At 42.4% G+C, this 18,259-nt stretch overlaps 1 protein-coding gene and 1 long non-coding RNA gene across 5 annotated transcripts in view; one reads left to right on the top strand and one right to left on the bottom strand.

The window, feature by feature from the left end:
* Positions 1 to 14,288, bottom strand: part of LOC310839752 — a 55,914-nt gene extending 41,626 nt beyond the window's left edge. For all 3 annotated transcript variants that reach the window (XR_014561634.1, XR_014561635.1, XR_014561636.1), the window contains exon 1: positions 13,550 to 14,288. This is a non-coding gene — a long non-coding RNA (uncharacterized lncRNA). The remainder of the gene's footprint in view (positions 1 to 13,549) is intronic.
* Positions 14,289 to 14,420: 132 nt separating this feature from the next.
* CDKN2AIPNL (CDKN2A interacting protein N-terminal like) lies at positions 14,421 to 17,887 on the top strand. Of its 2 annotated transcripts, XM_083728671.1 has the most exons (4): positions 14,426 to 14,694; positions 16,018 to 16,117; positions 16,479 to 16,532; positions 17,712 to 17,887. In XM_083728671.1, exons 1-3 carry the CDS (start codon positions 14,495 to 14,497, stop codon positions 16,488 to 16,490), a joined length of 312 nt encoding a protein of 103 aa, XP_083584797.1. In that variant the 5' UTR covers positions 14,426 to 14,494; the 3' UTR covers positions 16,491 to 16,532; positions 17,712 to 17,887. The 2 variants fall into 2 exon arrangements, with proteins under 2 accessions (XP_083584798.1, XP_083584797.1); XM_083728672.1 differs by lacking the exon at positions 16,479 to 16,532 and having other exon boundaries at positions 14,421 to 14,694.
* The last annotated feature ends 372 nt before the right edge of the window (positions 17,888 to 18,259 follow it).

Here is an 18,259-nt window from a genome sequence, read left to right as displayed (position 1 = left end):
ACCAAATTGCTTTAAGAAAGAGAGGGGAAACCCTCTGGGCAAAACTTAAATCTGAAATCCTTTAGATTCTCTTTGAGCACCTGTGTAGTGGTAATTGGCAGCTGCTGTGCAGAAGAGAGACGGGAAAGCAGAGATATTGTGGGTCTTCATTGCGTTAAAACACTGAATGAGATAAATGATGCCAATGACCTAAAGACAGCTGTCAGCCAGCCAGTGCTCTACCAATCAAACCACGAAAATGATGTCATGCTGGGTAACAGCAATAAGGCCTTAAAAGCCAGTATGTTTCTAATTAATGGCTGTGCTTCATGGTACTGAACAAACATAGTCCATGAAGAGAGGCAATATTGAGCAGGGGGCAGTCATCACCCCCCCTTCAGGTCAACTCAGTTTTATTCAGAGCAGACCCATTGAAATCAATGGACCAAACTTAGCCATGTTCATTAATTGCAATTAATCTGCTCTGGATACAACCACCCATGGAATTGTCCCTCAGAAGCATCTTTGTCTCAGGCAAGCACAGTGGTTGTCTATGATGTGCAACTACTATTATAAACAATATTCAATTCCTCCATACGCTAGTCCCAAGAGACAAATCCCTTGGTGGTTGATTTTTCTCAAGAAAGAGGGAAAGAATAACTATCTTATGCTGATAACATTCCCCTAGGTACTGTGAGATACACGAAAAAGCAAAATCACAATAAATATTTGCAAGTCAACTGGCATAAGAATATGACAGCTGTTCTCATTAGATCAGACCAAAGGTCCATCTGGTTCTACATCAGTGGTGGACATTGAGCTTTCAAATTTCAGCGGTGCCCTGGACGATGCTAAAATTCGGCACCCTCTGCCTTTCATGCTCTGTTCTATAGCATTGTTTTGGCACCCTCTGCAGCACACGGTGCCCAGAGCGAACGCACTGGTTGTGCCACCCTAAAACTGCCTCTGCCAGCATCCTCCTTCCCACAGAGGCAGCCACCCAGATGCCTCTAGGAAACCCACATCCCATTGGATTTCAGTCCCTTCCTGAAATCTGACATGGCACCCATCTTTGAGGTATTGCTGGCTTTGCCTATCGCATCCATGTCTAGGGTGTGCTGGCAACTATCCCAGTATGTTTCCCTGAAGATCATAGGTTTCAAATAAAGAAACCTGAGAGAGAGAGAGAGAGAGAGAGAGAGAGAGAGAGAGAGAGAGAGAGAGAGAAGCAAGGTCCCATCCTGAAGAAGTTAACCAGATGTCTTTTTGGGTTCCTTCTAAATTTTTAACATTGGTTGGAATAACATGCAGCACTTCACATATTTTTTTAGGTGAGCAGCATGCACTCTGGAGTCTGTATTAGTGGCTCTCTGATTGCCTTTGCTGCACAATGACACGGTTTTGCTCTTAACTGCTCAGAAACAGCTCAAGTAAACAGGGCCTTAATTCCCCATTGCTTTTGCTCTCGGTGGCATTGTGAGGCTTTGTTCATTAATGCTTAGGATGCTCTCGGGTCTTCAGTCAAGGCAGAAGGTAGCATCATTAGGGGTGTACAAGTCAGTGTTTACCTGCCACCTCCTGCTTAATTACAGAGCCAGCCTAAGAGCCAAGAAGAAGGGGTGGGATGCCACCAGAGCTTGAAAACAGTGCGGTGCTGCCAACCTGATTTGCCACACCTGAAGGGAAGGTGTAGAAGAATGCAAAGGACTGCTCTATCAAAGCAGCACAGCAGAGAGCCCATCCCCTGGGATAAGCAGCAAATGTAGGAGTGCTCAGAAATAATTATATTGGAAAATAAGCAACTGCGTTACCGGGGCTGTTTTAGTCATTAGCTAGCACAGATGAAAAACTGACGTACCAATGAAAGTGCTGGTAGCAGCACTATTGCACACAACACAAAGGTTATCAACCAGGTTGGGAGCAAGGCTGCAAAACACTTCCAAATTGTCATTGCCTCAGCAGAAATTTGGGGAGAAATCCAACCGATTCTCTTTTTAAGCAATTGTTTCCAATTCTTCCCTCTACTCGCCAGCTCTAGCCAGCGCTTTCTTCCAGCTGAATAGAAGAAGCTTTTTGCTGATTCCAAACACGTCTTTCCCCGTTCATTCTCAGCACAATGCACAGAGAATGAGGTACACAATTCCCGTTAACAAGAATGGGAGATTGCTCCCGTCTCCTGCCTTCCTGCACATCATGGGATAAATGAGGGTAAAGTGTTCAGCACAGAATGCTGGACACACAACTAGGCTTGGTTAATGGGAGTTGACGACTCTGCTTTTTTGTTAAAAAAATAGATAATAAAAATCTTACAGCAGGGGCAGTAATCCCAAGCACGGCCACGACTCTTACCTGGCATTTCTAAGGCTACTGAAACAGCCTTGATAAGCGAGAAATGAAAAACATTTCCGTTTACTAGCTGCATGTTAGTAATATATGCAATTGTTTTAATCTACGTAACTGTTTTATGTAAGTTACATCATAAATCATCTTGGGGTGCCTTGTGGCAAGTGATTTATAAATGAATTGATTAGATGAATAAATAAGAGGAAATGGTAATGACAATCTTCCTTGGTATATTTTTCAAGAGGTTTCCAATTGTGTGGCCTGCTTTGATGCTTATGGCCTCACCACTTACACTGTTACTGTCTCTACTCCAATCTATTTCTCATAGAGGCCCTGCGGCAAGCACACTAGTCTACAATATCTCTTAGTTCATATTCATTCTCATGGCCTCAGCTGCAGCCTTTACATTGGTGACATTCAAAACTGTGTTTCTGCCCTTTAACCACCACCACCCCTTCTTTCAGCCCCTGTATCTTTGCCATCCCCTTTCCTTCTGGATGACACCAACATCTCAAAGTGAACTTGGAGAAGTGAACATTCTCACCATAAAATCATAGAAAACTGTAGAGTTGGAAGGGACCCAAGGGTCATCTAGTCCAACCCCCTGCAAATGCACAAATTCTGCCCATAGCCATCTCTGTGTAGGCTCAAACCACCAAGAAACCACTCACATAATTATAAAACTAATTTCGGGATAGAGGATGACCTAAGCCTGTAATCTATTTTGCCATCTTATTTTCAAGTGCCAGGTATCTAAATACACAAGGACCATTTTTAATAGGAAGGTTGAGGTTTTCTGTTATCTGTCAAGGTCCTGGAGGCTGCACAAAACTGCTGCAAGTAGTGTATTGCTTCTCACCCCATCCACATTCTTACACATTGCATGCTTGCTCTTCAGAAATTGTCATAGGAACTGTATGACCAAATTTAATTTTGACGAGATTTATGAAACAGTGTGATGACTAGCTCCCCAAACGTAGAGGATGCACAACTTCCACTGAAAGCTTCCTTATACTTTCTCTCAATGGAGTGAAGCCATCAATGGCATATTAGTTTATGTGATGAGCTGTAGTTTATGTGATGAGTCTGAATTCTTCAGCAATCTAGGGCAATCAATATTTCAAATACACTGTAAGCATTAAGCATATATTTGATTTCATTTGCATCAGCAGAAGGAAACACCTTCCCTACACACCATTTATTTTCTTTACAAGGGGAGGGAAATGTTTCCCCCACTACAAAATGTAACACAAGAATGTCTTCTGTTGGGGATGATGTTTGTTGGTACAGAGTTTGTTCCTCATGCTGTTGGTTGGTCCTCTGGTTCGCTGCCAAAGGTTTTGAAAGAACAGTGCAGATTTTAGCCAACTACTTCCCAAGAACTGCATATGACAGTTCTGCACAACACTGTAGAATGAGAGGTTTTCTTCTGTCTACTTTTCCCAGAAAACAGTAGGAGGTACTTTTTTTTTATTCCCAGAAATTTGAAGTTCAAAAGCTTTTGTTTCTCCCACTAACTATAACAATGCTCACTTCCTCCAGCACCTCTTCATCAAAACACAGAAACATTGCATAACAGCTGAACACAGGAAATGAATGATCACAACCAATTCTGGCTAACAGAATGTAATCACAGAAGACCATATTCCTAAACCACTTGGAGGGCTTCCAAGCCAGTCGCCGGGATGGTGAAAATGCAGCAGCAGCAAAAGCCACAGAGCTTCTTAAAGTTGTTTCAGCTCCACCCTATCACAGAAACATGTGAACTCTGTCTTATTCCAAGTCAGATGATGGCTTGTCTAGCCTTGTACTGTCTTGCTTCAGATGCCAGCAGAACTCAGCCAGAGGTAGTTGTATTTATACCATCAGGGTTCAAAATGCAGCAAACCAATTTTTATTAACTATTTACAAAATGAAGCATTAATAGAAAAACTATAGTCACTGCTGCCCCCAGATCATTTCCTACTGAAGGCTGTTTTCGGATCCCACAAGCAATACATTTAAGCATAATCCTCTTAAAGTGATAGTGTCTCCCACACAGAGGTCTCTTCCTAGTGCAGCTATCCAAGATATTTTGAAGAACGTAAGAGCCCCATTGGATCAAATGATGTAGTCCAGCACCCTGTTCTTACAGTGGCCAACCAGATGCCTATGGGAAGTGCACAAGAGGACAATGAGCACAACACCACTCTTCACTGGTATTCCCCAACAACTCACAGTCATGGGTATAGTGTCTCTAGCCATAACGATGAAGCAGACTGTAGTCTTCGAAAGCTTATGCCACAATAAATGTGTAGGTCTTTAAGGTGACCCAATATTCTGTGTTGTTTAGACCATGGGTGTTTCCCTTTAGCCGTATCTTTGTCTAATATACCACTTAATCATCAAAAACCTCTAAGCGCTTTATGTAGTACAAGATTAGAGTGTTGGACAAGGAGCATGTCTCATGTCTCCGCTGAGTCCCGAAGCTCAGGATGTGACCATTGGCTAGCTACAATCTCTCAGTCTACAATGTTGTTGTGAGGATACAATGTGGGCAGAGAGAACCACCTATGCTGCCCTGAGCTCCTTGGAGTAAAAGGTGTAATATAAATGCAATTAAATAAATATCACCTGTAGCTGGAATGGGTCACCCATGCAACTTGCTCATACCCAGTCCTGGAAACTTGAAAAGATCCAGGAACCCAAGCTCAGCTCACATAGTTGTCCAGCCAGGCTAAGATGCAATACTTCAGGAAGGTGTTATTTGTAGCAGGGGAGAGGACAAAGGGCTGATGAAGCCATTCCTCCATCTATAGGTTGCTCACTGCAAATCATTCCCCTACCTAAGCAGCTTTTCCTCCTATAAGGTTCAAGTCCAAGGTTCTATCCCCACCCAACCTGCCAACTCCAGGTAGTACTTGGAAAGGCTCCTGGCTGAAATCCTGGAGAGCCACTACCCTATCTGGTATTTAGAGGATGCTGAGCTAGATGAGACAGCTTCCCAGGTTACTAGAAACCTAGGCTCCTTTGTGCCTCTGGCAAGGAGCTGTATCTGCGCACCTCACCCTGGTCTCTTGCACCCCTGGCAAGGAGATGTATCGACACACACACACCCATCACCAGGAGGAGAAATGATGTAATTCAATAATCACCAATGACTCTTAAACTGGGCGTTTAACAGCATGATCCTATAAATGTCTAGTCAAAAGTAAATCCCACTGAGTTCAATGGGGTTTACTCCCCAAAAACCCAGTACACAGGACTGCAACTTAAATCTGGTAAGCCAGAGGCAGAAACCTCTGACAATACCTTGCTTGCCTTTTCGTTACTTCTGACAATGCGCCAACTTGGAGGTTGTGCTCCAGTGCACACTTTTCTCAGACGTAAACCCCACTTAAGTCAATGGCTGTTGCTCTCTGGCGTAAACATGCAGCAGTGTGCATGTTGGAAATTGGGCAAGGCGGCAAAGAAACCAAGGAAAAGTGACTCAGCTGTGGTAAAATAAGAGCCTCACCTAACGTTTCTCAGTCACCATATCAGCTGAAAGGCCATTCTTGGGACAAGGAGGAGGAGTGGAGTGTGGGGAGCAGCACCACATGAGAATGGAGTGCCAAGCAGTGGTGCCCTCACTGGGAGCCCCATTGTGCAAACTAACCACCAGTGCTGCTGGTGGACTGGGGAGGGGACTCTGCAGGGTTGCTGCGACGGCCCATATCAGCACCCAGATTCCCCAGTCAAAGCAAAAAGAGAAGCACAATTTTTGCACTTTCTCCCCTGACCTGCCCCCTTGGTGGGTGCCAACCTAACCAACCACTAGGTACCTCCCTGACTAGAAAAGCCAGAGAACTAGATCAAGAATTGCTCCACCTCCATTTAAGAGCCTTTTGTGCAGCATAACCCTAAGCATATTCACTCATAAATTCACCATGTTGCTCTTAATCCCAGCTGAGTGTGCAGGATTGCAGCCCAACACCACAAGCCTATGCACGTTTGCTTAGTTCTAAATTCTGCTGTTTTCAAAAGGATTTACCCCCCCCCCCTTTATGTGTGCATTAGGATTCCATCCTTTAATATCGTTTGCCTTCAGTAAAATTCATTTCCCAGTTTCAAATGTTTAAACTACATGAAAAAGCCATCCCATTTTTTTAAAGAATGATTTCTCTGGCCTACAAAAAGTATTAATCAGCTAGCAGTTTGGTTAAACTACTAGAAACCCCTGAGAGAAATATATGAAGACACATAGATAATCATCACTTTTGTCAGTCTTCTGCTGCTTATGTTACAAGTGCTTTGTATCAACCCAGAGATGCCATTTTAACAGACATATAGATAACGAGATGAAGGACCAGAATATTAATTTTCATTCAACAGCCAACAAAATATACTGCTTTAAAAATGCAATGGGGGTGGGTGAGAGACAAGAATGACAGGAAATCTCTGGGGCATATGATTGTTTTTACAGTCTTATGATGTTAATTACAGCTCTTATCTTTAAAAGTTTTTTCCTTGTGTATGTTCTTCGCTCATGGTTAAGTGTGATACGAAAGACGCAATACAGCAAAAGAAACTGCTGGCAAACTAACAGCCCTGAACATACATATTATTTTGAATACATGTCAAAACTGACAGTGGTTTTCAGGACTAGACAACATCCAGTTTGAAGAGGCCAAGGTGCACCCTCTAGAAGAAGAAGAGGAGGAAGAAAGAACTGGAGGGAAGATACAGTGCTGTGCCAGACAGCCACAGTAGAGAGTGTTGCAGATTGCCTGTATAGTGTTGCAAACACACTCTTCCTTGTTTTATACCTACAGTTATAGGTTCAGCAGACATGAATTTAGGAATAAAGTATTCTCCAATCTGTCAGATTGCTCAGTACAACTGATCTCTTGGCTGTAAAGCTGTGGAATGCTACCTACACAAATCATTTAGAACATATTTTTTACCCCAACACATGCTTTCTCTCTCTCTTTCCCCCCATTATCCCTAATAATGCTATTTGCTGTAGTAGTTTGTGCTACAAAAAAACTACAAGCAATGTCACCCGACTTTCTTGATGTTTATGGGGTTGTCACCTTTTCACCTTACAGTGCTCCTCCTTTGTATAACAAACTGCAATTCTATTCCTACTTAATTGGGGTCATGTCCCAATGAACTCAATGGGGCTTCCTTCTGAGCAGACATGCACAGGACTGTGTTGTACAAGGATTAAGATTTTTACCTTTTTGTTTCACCAATAGTTCATTTTCATTTTTCCAGGGGAAACCACCTGCTACGTTTCCGTGGGTCAGGCAGAAAAGCAACCCTAGGAAATGGCATTCACAGCTAATCCAACATTTCTTCCCACTCCCTATTCCTCTGCAGTCCCAAGTATGCCCCACCAAGTGTATTTTGCCACTTCCTTTTCTCCTTCTAGGTATCATCCCATCCCTAGTACTGTCCAGCTAATGCAATTGGCACTCAATGAAAGCAAGAGCATGGAAACTGCATCATAGGCTTCCACATCAATATAGGTCATTCTGCTGGTTATTTGCCCTGAAACAGGAAGTTCCTGTACACTTAGGCACTATCCCAAGTATGCTAGAGGGAATGGGAATATTCCTAGCACACATATTCTTCTTGGCCAAGATTGGGCCACATAAGCAAACAAGAAGAGAAAACCGGGAGCTGAGCTGGATAGTGTTTGGAAGTGAACTGTTGCAATGTAGGCTGAGGGCTTTGCCACACTTCCTCTTATCTTGCAGCTTTCCCCGGGGGGAACTGCTCTTTACCTCTCATTCAGAGCAAACGGCATTTTGGGGTTTCTCCGGATTGACATTTTGCTCTGATTTAGAGTTAAAGAGTGGATTTTCCCTGGGAAAGTTGTGGGACCAATGGAAAGCCTCTCGGACCAATGCTTTCTAGGCATGGGACAAGTGCAAGTATGGACTAGCCCCTAATGTACTAAGGCTAGGCAGATGACTATGAATAAGGTTAAAAATGGCAGCAGGTAGGTAGAAGGCTGTCCTAGCAGAATACAATGTCTGCATGTGTGTGTTTTTGTAATTTGGGAGAAACAGAACTTGGAATAGAAACAGGCAGGCTTAACAATAGGAATGGCAAGGTGTGCACATAGGCAACCAAAATGGCAGTATCTGCAACCAAACACAATCTATTTTTAGGATGCTGTCAGCTAGTCCTGAAAAAGGTTCCAACATTTATTTATTTTTGTAAATGTACCCCTCATTCCTATATATGTCTACTTGGAAGTGAGTTCCAGGTGAGAGCATGAATACAATTTCAGCCTTATGCCAATCTATAGTAAATAAAGATGCATGCAAGCCTGAGAATCTGCCTTTCTAAAGACCAGTTTTTTCATAGATAGGCTTAAAATGCAGACTGGCTTAAATCACATTTTGAAAAATATGACACCCTCGCTTATGTTCTGCATCTCTGACAGACAGCACAGGAATCAAAGTGCCCCACATGGAAGACAGTGGTAAAGAATTGAATCCAAAAAGGCAAAGCAGCAAGGGAATGCTGCATGAAGCCACTCTTTTTAAACTGAAGCAGATTCTAGAAATTCACCCCCTCACCCCAACTGCTTAGAATATGATGAGAATGGAAAATGAAACCCACATCCATTTCCCTGTTGTTGTTTTCTAAAGGCATCTGGAAGATGCCTGTGATTATTGTGCCTGGGTTGCTCCAGTACTAAGGGAAGCCTGCTGAACATTCTGCAACCGTCAAATACTATAAATATTCAACTCCAGACATTGCTAACTTGTATCTACATGCTGTGTGAGGATTTATTTTTATTGAGCACTGGCAACAGGAAAGCAATAATTTGGACCAACTTGGATGATACAGTAGATCAACCTCAGCTCATCTGAAGAATGACAGTCCTTGCAAGCTGCTGAAGTTTGTGCAGCCCACTTACAAGCATTGTTATTCAGAAAGAAATCCCACTGAATTCAATAGGACTTATGCCCTAGTGTTTAGGATTGCTGTCTTATAACACAAGTAAGTAAGCACCACAGAAGTAAGCACTCCTGAGCTGGATGGGACCTACTTTCATGTAAGTGTGTATTGGATTGCAGTCTTAATTAGCTAAAGGGAGGGAGATGGGACTTTTATAGGAAATGAGACAGAAGTGGGAAGCCCACCAGCATAATACAAGGCTATATAGAGAAGGACTACACAGACAAAAGCTTAATACGGTTACAAATCTAGAGATCGAAGGGAGAATGGTTCAGAAACCCGAGGAAATCAGAAAGTGCTTCCAGAGGTACTTCAAATAACTTTATACACAAGGGCTGCAAAAAGCCTCAGAGGTGGATCAATTTCTAAATACTAATGGATTACAAAAAATACCCCTGGAAATGAGAACAAACCTGAACTGTAATATTACACAGCAAGAAATTGAAAATGCCATTCAAAATCTTCAACTTGGCAAGTCCCCAGGCCCGGACGGCTTAACCTCCAAATATTATAAAGTTTTAAAGGACTATTTGATACAACCTTTGATGGAGGTTTGCAACCAGATAATGGAGGGAGGGAGGGTACCGGAAACGTGGAAAGAAGCTTTCATCACATTGGTACCTAAATCAGAGACTGAAAAGACCCAACTTAAGAACTACCGCCCCATCTCACTCCTAAATGTGGATTATAAAATTTTTGCAGATATTTTGGCAAATAGACTTAAAAAAGTACTAAATGAAGTGATTCACAAAGACCAGGCTGGCTTTCTCCCCGGTAGGCATTTGTTTGACAACACAAGAAACATTATTGACATTTTGGAACTTCTACAAACAAATCTGAATACCAGAGCGGTTTTGATTTTTGTTGATGCAGAGAAGGCCTTTGATAATATTTCTTGGATGTTTATGAAGAAAAATTTGGAAGGGATGGGAGTGGGGCGGGGGTTCGAAAATGGTATAGAAGCAATCTACACAGAACAAAAAGCTAAATTGATAGTAAACAATGTGGTGACAGAGGAGTTTAAAATTGAAAAAGGGACACGCCAGGGGTGCCCTCTATCCCCCCTATTGTTTATTTCAGTCCTGGAGGTGTTGCTAAATATGATTAGAAAGGACCGGTTGGTTCAGGGAATTGAGGTCGGAGTGAAACAATATAAATTGAAAGCATTTGCAGATGACTTGGTATTAACACTTCAGGAACCAGTCTCCAGCACTAAAAGAGTGTTAGAATTAATTTCTGATTTTGGTCGGGTGGCGGGGTTTAAGTTAAATAAGCAAAAAACCAAGGTTTTAGCAAAAAATTTGACAGCTACAGAAACAGATGAGTTCTCCAAAGAAACGGAGTTGAATGTGGTTAAAAAAGTAAAATACCTAGGGGTGTACTTGACCTCCAAAAATTTGAATTTGTTTAAAGATAATTATGAGAAATGCTGGTTAGAAATCAAAAGAGACTTGGATATATGGTCAAGACTGAAACTTTCCTTGTTAGGCCGAATAGCTGCTGTAAAGATGAATGTATTGCCGAAAATGTTATTTTTGTTTCAGGCCCTACAGATCGTGGACAAGGTGGAATGTTTTGGAAAGTGGCAGAAGGATATTTCTAAGTTTGTTTGGCAGGGCAAAAAGCCCCGAATAAAGTTTAAAATATTAACTGATGCGAAAGAAAGAGGGGGATTTGCCCTGCCAGACTTGAGGCTATATTATGAATCTGCAGCCTTCTGCTGGTTGAAAGATTGGATTTTATTGGAGAACACTGATGTCCTGGATCTGGAAGGGTTTGACAACGCGTTTGGGTGGCATGCATATTTGTGGTATGACAAGGCCAAAGTGCACAAATTGTTTAAAAACCATATTGTCAGAAGAGCAATTTGGAGGGTCTGGATAAAATACAAAGACTTATTGGAGAGTAAAACTCCGAGATGGCTCTCACCGGTGGAGGCCAAGGCACGTAAGAGACCCAACATGGAGGCCCACTGGCCTAAATATTGGGAAATAATTGAAAAAACTGGAGACAATTGGAGGTTGCTAAGTTTGGAGAAATTGAAAACTAAGGTACGAGATTGGTTGCACTATGCGCAAATTCAAGAGGTATTTAAATTAGATAAAAAAGTTGGATTCCAGGTGGAAAAATCGAAATTAGAGACTGAATTGTTAGAGCCAAAAAGTAAACTACTTTCGAGAATGTATAACTTGCTGCTTAAGTGGAATACACAGGATGAGACAGTCAAATCCGCTATGATAAAATGGGCTCAGGATGTGGGGCATAACATTATGTTTGCAGACTGGGAAAGGTTATGGAACACCGGTTTGAAATTCACGGCATGTACTGCCTTGAAGGAAAATATTATGAAAATGGTATACCGGTGGTACATGACCCCAGTCAAGTTAGCCAAGATATATCATCTGTCTGACAACAAATGTTGGAAATGTGGAGAGGCGGAAGGGACATTCTTTCATCTCTGGTGGACCTGCCCGAAAGTGAAGGCCTTCTGGGAAATGATCCATAATGAACTAAAAAAGGTATTGAGATTTACCTTACCTAAAAAACCAGAGGCCTTCCTTCTGGGCATGGTGGACCAGAGAGTGCTTAAGAAGGACAGAACCTTTTTTATGTATGCTACCACAGCAGCAAGGATCCTGATTGCAAAATACTGGAAGACACAAGATTTACCCACGCTGGAGGAATGGCAATCGCAGTTGATGGACTATATGGAACTGGCTGAAATGACTGGCAGAATCCGAGACGCGGGAGAAGAAACAACTGAGGAGGATTGGGAAAAGTTTAAGGACTATTTGAAAAAACACTATAAGTTGTATGAATGTTAAAAAAAAAAAATGCACCTTTCAGGAAATTCTAGCTTCAGCAAATGTAAGTTATTGGAATGAAAACTAAGACACAAGAATTCAGAGGTAAAATAATGAAATAACTTTATTGTGTTTAATATAAAACATATAAGAATTGAGCGACAGTAAAATTGAAAATAGGGAACATGATAAAATGGAAGTTACAATAAGTTTTGAAATAAGTTAACAAATTGCTGATGCTTTATAAGACAGAGAACGCAGGGTTCGGAGGATGTGGGGAAGTCCTATAGGTTAGATGGAAAAAGAATATGGAAATTTGTTATTTATATCTCTCTTTCTTATAACCACTCTTTATTCTTTTTTCTGTATTTCTGTACTTTTAAAAAAGCAATAAAAAAATGTTTAAAAAAAAAAAGAGAAGGACTACACAGCTTAGTGGGGAAGGGGGGTGGCATCATGTTGATAGAGATTGGTGCAAAGTAGCATGTTTTCAATATAAAAGGACTAGTAAATGGGGTAGCCAGTCTAAACTGAAGCTCCCGCTGTACATTAGGGGGGCTCAATAGAGAACCAGAAAGTGCTCATACTCCCCCTTGATTCGTCCCTTGATGTATTAGCTGGAATGTGCTATAAGGAAATCTATTGGCTTTGCAGAGCTAATTACACTATAGAACATGGCACAGCCGTGTAGTGGCCCCAAGTGTCTTCTTCTCTTCTCAGATATTTCTGTTAAATTAGGCCTTGGGGATTTAGGGGACAGTGGAATGATAGTGGAAATCAACGAGGAGTTATTTTTACCTGAACAAACAGGGTTTCAGCAATAGGAGATTTGGTGAGGCTCTGGAATTAGTTTAGTTTCAGGGATTTAGGATACACTTTGCAATAATGGGCTTTGTCTGCACATTAGCCTCTGTAATGTGTGTGCACTAGCCTCTCTAAGTACAGTTAAGAGGAAGGGAAAATAATTAAAGGCCATGTTTTGACTATGCCGTTTTAGATTATTAAGGATAGGGAACCTGTGTCATTCCAGATGATGTTGAACTCTTAACTTCAATCAGCCTCAGCCAGCATGGCTATTGGTCAGGGATGATGGGAGCTGCAAACCAACATCTGGAGGGCAAGAGGTTCCCCATCCTTGCCTTAAAAATTAAAGATGTGGGCAGGAAGATAAATGGCTGCCATCCAATGCACACTTACACCTGAGTAAACATGCATAACCGTGTGCTATGAAATAAGGCTTGTTCATGCATAATCTAATCCCCAAACCACATCATATGGTTTAATTCCCTTTCAGGGATGATCATCTAATGCTGTATGAAGTACACTGGAGTAAACTGTCACTCTTGAACCTTGTGGGGCATTTTGTCTTTGCCTGCCTAGCTAGGCTTCCATAGGATGGCCTGGCTACTCTGTAGGAACAGTGGTTTTAATTAACATAATAATTTCCAGTGCTTTTTTTAATGAAAAAAGCTGTCAATACTCACCATGAAGTTGTTACAGTTAAATGCCACACTTTTAACATTTTGGAAAGAAAGGTGCTGTTACCGTGTATCCTTGAGTACCCCCGGAGGGGGGGGGGAGTACTGGCCAGTTGACATTTAGAGGGTAGACTCTCTGTCTGAAGCAAAGATCCAACTCGGGATACTGGGTTCAGGGGATTATAATCCCTGTGGGGGCAGATTCAGGAGTGTGAGCACAAGGGCGGGCATCTCCTTTCTGTTTTGTAGTTAGAATTGGCTCTCTGCATCAAGGTTGACGCATAACGTGTGCAGGCACATCATGGGCTCACGTTTCCCCAGAAGCTAAGCCCCTCAGAGATCAGTGAGTGAAGTGCTTTGGAAGACTCTGAGGCTTTAGGGCCGGGGGCGTTAAAACACGTAATCTGAACATTCCTTTGCGTGGATCTGGCGCAGTCCAACGCAGCCCCTCTCGTCCTCCTGTGAGGCGACGCAGAGAGGGCGGGAAAGGGAAGCAGCGCAGTTGGCATCCCGATGACGTCAGGCGGGGCTATGGATTCACCAGAGTAGGAAAAGGAAGCCGGGGACATAGGAAAACACAGGATGGGTGGGGGCAGTTTCATGCTGACAGCAGTGGGCGTGGAGGGGGGGTTGAAGAGATGTAAACGACGTCCATTTGAGACGCCTCAACTGAACTCGCGATCCCACAGCCCCAAGCGAGCTGGGGAACGGAAGATGAGCCCATACGGCCCCATAGCGCATGCGCAACCTGACCAGAGAGCGGGGGTGCTGGGCGCATTCAGCAGCCGGAGGTGCACCGGAGGAGTAGAGAGGGCAAGGCCAGAGCGGCAATGTTATTCTTCCTGTTTTCTTCCCCGCCCTCGCTTTCGAACGGGTGCGTCATATCCGTTTCCCCGCAGTCCCACCCTTTTTATTTTCTGGCGGGCTGTAGAGGACGGAAGAGGGAGAGGGATGGTGAGCGACGACTGCGAGGCCGAGTTCCCCGAGCAGTTCCGCTCCTACTCGGAAAACGACAAGCACTGGCAGGCGCGGCGTGCCTTCATCGTGCGCAATTATCCGCCGGGAGATGGGGAGGCGCTCTCTCCGCTCCGCGTGGATCAGCTGCTCTCGCTCTCTATGGTTTGGGCCAATCACATCTTCATGGGATGCAGGTACCGCCCCATCTCCCTCCCGCCTTCCAAAGGACTAGAGGCATGTGGCGGCAGAATCTAACTTCCGCTCCCTTTTTTTAACTTATTAAATTTATATACCGCCTTTAATCCAAAGACCACAGGGCGGTTTACAACATAAATCACGAAACAAATTATATAATAATAGTAAAAAAGGGAGGCAATACCCACCCCACGTGCTTTTACAGGCACGCACACATGGTTCCCTTCCATATTTGCCCACCTGCGAGTTTTTTAACAGTTGCTGAGGCTGAGAGTTGCAGCTAACGTGTCTGTTTCTGTCCGTGGAAATCCCCTTGTTTCTGTTTCCATATTGTAGGTTTTCAGTATAAAAATATTATGTGCCTCAGGTTTTGAAAGGCTCCGATGCAGCAGCAGCATCCTATATTTGTTTACAGTACTTAGAAGTTACAGCAAGCCTCGATCTTGCTGTGTTTAAAGGAGAGGGTAAAGATTGCAGCCGCAGTGGCAACAATATTTCCCCTGCTAAAACTGAGCAGATGCATTTCACACTTCAGTACAGTGGTACCTCAGGTTACATATGCTTCAGGTTACAGACTGCTAACCCAGAAATAGTGCTTCAGGTTAAGAACTTTGCTTCAGGATGAGAACAGAAATCGGGCTCCGACGGCACAGCGGCAGCAGGAGGCCCCATTAGCTAAAGTGGTGCTTCAGGTTAAGAACAGTTTCAGCTTAAGAACAGACCTCCAGAACGAATTAAGTACTTAACATTACCACTGTAATCTGTTCCAGGCATTGTTAGGAGAAACTTAATAAAATTTACTTCCTAACTGCTTGGCTTGGTGGGGGAATAATGAGAGGAATTCAGTGCAGTGCTAAACAAGTTGCTCAGAGCAGTGCAAGCATTTCTGCTTTCCTGATGAAGCAGTGTGCCCTCTCCTGGTGCTTTTCCTGACACCCCCACCACCAGCAGCCAATTGGGGGTTGGGATTGGAGTTGCAGGGAGGAAACTCAGTTGGGCTAATGAAGGTCCCTTGCACACAGGTTTTCACTGGCAGGACTTGTTTGTTGAATCCGTTCCTACATATATAAGTGAAGCACACAAGGGAGGTTGGTCTTGCAATGCAATTAAAATCCAAGAAGACGACTGAGTTGGTCTAGATAGAAGAACCCAGTTTTCCTCACTCACCCTTTCAGCCTTTTCTACCTTTAATGTATGCTGCAGTTTCAGCTGCTAAAATTGCAAGGCTAAACTTTTTTAAAATCACACATGGATTGTATTGAGAATCGAGAGGAACAGCAAAATATTGCACAAATATTCCATTTACTCTTCTTTTTATTCAGCTACAACAAAGATCTCTTGGAGAAGGTAACTGAAATGGCTGAGGGAATTGAAGTTGAAGATGCACCACATTTCACAACCCGTGATGAGATAATGAAAAAGGTGAATATTCATGATTTGGGAACTCTTGGGGTGGGGAACCTGAAATGCTGAAGGGACCTACTTTTGAAAATACTGAAACTGGTTAGGATCAGAATAGGATCTCTTAATACACAAAATTAATTCAATTGGAAAGAGAATGTTGTGATCCATTTTTGAGTATTTTATTATAGCTCCCCAAAAGTAACTTAGTTCTCTCTTGATCTTAGTGTTCTAGAACTTTGGAAAAACTGCTTTCATGCAGCACATTACATTGCAAAGCTGCCATTGGATAGAACCCTTTGACTTTATTTCATTAAGAGCTGTTAACTTATATAACCTGGTGCCATTATAAATTAAACATTTTCTGTCTTTATGGTTGCAGGGAAAAGTGTGAATACATGCATGCAGCTTTAGGGAAAGCTGAAAAAAACTAGAGGTAGGTTAAAGACTACCAACACCCCTAGTTTCCCTTTGCCTAATAGTTCTTTGACTTCCTTTACCCAAATCCTAGTTGTCCTTATTTTCCAAAGCTCTATTCCACTAGATCAAATCTTAACTATTCACAAAATGTGCAATTTTGAGCAAATGTTGCACCTAATTAAATTTTGATAATTGCATGGCACTACTGCAATTTTTTTTCTTTCTTTTCCTTCTCCTCCTGCGATGAGGCTACATTTTAATATTTTAATGTTCCATTATTTTAATGTTGTATTTTATTTTTGTTTTTAAGTTGTAATCATTCATCTTGTTTTTATTATTGCTTGTAAGCCGCTCTGAGCCCGGCCTTGGCTGGGGAGGGCGGGGTATAAATAAATAAAATTATTATTATTACTGCTTACTAAAATACTATGGAAAATTGTCCCTGTAGACAATACATAGTATTGTGCTAAGCATATGGTAGAGGAGGTGAAAGCCAGTTTGATCTGTTGTGACTTAAGTGTCAGGAAAAGAATCAAAACTATGTAATGTGACAGGTATGTGCTGATCAGACTGTCTGCTTGGTTGTATTAAAAAAGCCATTAAAATCTGTTTTTTGTAACGCTAACCTATGATAATGCAGTGTCCCAGGGCTCACTTACAATCATTTTAATATATAGTAGCCATAGGGGAAAGCCAGTGCTGACTTCAGCAACTCAGGTCATGGCAAGATTTATTATTTATATTATGCATAGTTGTGTGCACATGCCACTTAACACCCACAGCTGGCCTTACACAACTGTAATACAGTAGTAACTAGTGTTGATGTTGATGGCCTATGCAGGTTGGAGCTGATGTGTGTTGGAGTACCACAGCATCTGGTAGGTAGGCCAGCTGCCAAGGGCTAAAATGGTTGCATGAATTAGTCTGGACCTATTTACTTGTTAATGACTTATTTTAGAATCGCTTACAAGTGAGTAAACAGGGAGTACGGCTTTTGTTCATCCTGCAGGAGATACATAATAAATTAAAAACTTTGAGAACAATCATGCCTTGCTGCAGGATTTCTTATTGCTGAGGTGCCTTGTTTAATGCATGACTAAACTAAACATTTTAAATAATAATTTCATTATTTCAGATAGATGCAATTGTGATTGGCTTAACTGCCCTCTACTGCACGCTTTCCTTTTTCTTTTAGAATCAACACTAGTGTCCAAGACCATCGGCTTAACATGGAAGACTGCAATCCTGACACTGCAAGAAGGATCACTTCCAAGATGCATTTTAAATAAGGCTATATTTACACTGGATACTGATTTTAATGGGGTTGTTTTTTTAATTAAAAAAATGTATATCTTGATTCAGATTTTAAAAGGTACCAAAGACTCTTATTCTTCCCCTTTTGATCACCTGGCACAGAAAAGCCCTTCCAGAAATTGGTATGGGGGCCTGGTTCAAAGGGGCCCCAGGTTCAAGAGTCTAACATGTAACATGTTTAGCAAATTTTCTTCTCTGTGTACTGGTTTGTTAAAGATGAGAAGGACCAGCTGCTCAGAGCAGAGAAGCAAATATTGTATCTAGAGCAGCCAAATTGCAAATATGCCCGTCTGTCTCTGCTTTGTGGTGGCAGGGAGAGTAGGCACTAGGATACAAGTGGTGCCTGCTCCATGCCCAGGTTCTTGACAAGATCAATATGCCTGCTCACTTAGTGGAGACCAGCAGTTATGTGGTGGAGAGATGGCTAGA

Source organism: Podarcis gaigeae (genome assembly GCF_964106915.1).
Source record: "Podarcis gaigeae genome assembly, chromosome: 2".
In the NCBI taxonomy this organism is placed as follows: Eukaryota; Metazoa; Chordata; class Lepidosauria; order Squamata; family Lacertidae; genus Podarcis; species Podarcis gaigeae.
The sequence above is the reverse complement of the archived record's forward strand: the minus strand, read 5'-3'. Positions and strand labels throughout refer to the sequence as shown.

What these genes read in the sequence shown, in the direction of transcription:
- CDKN2AIPNL (XM_083728672.1), top strand. Translation starts at nt 14,495, where the DNA reads ATGGTGAGCGACGACTGCGAGGCCGAGTTCCCCGAGCAGTTCCGCTCC. An exon ending in CACATCTTCATGGGATGCAG is followed by an intron (nt 14,695 to 16,017) that starts GTACCGCCCCAT and finishes CTTTTTATTCAG; the next exon opens with CTACAACAAAGATCTCTTGG.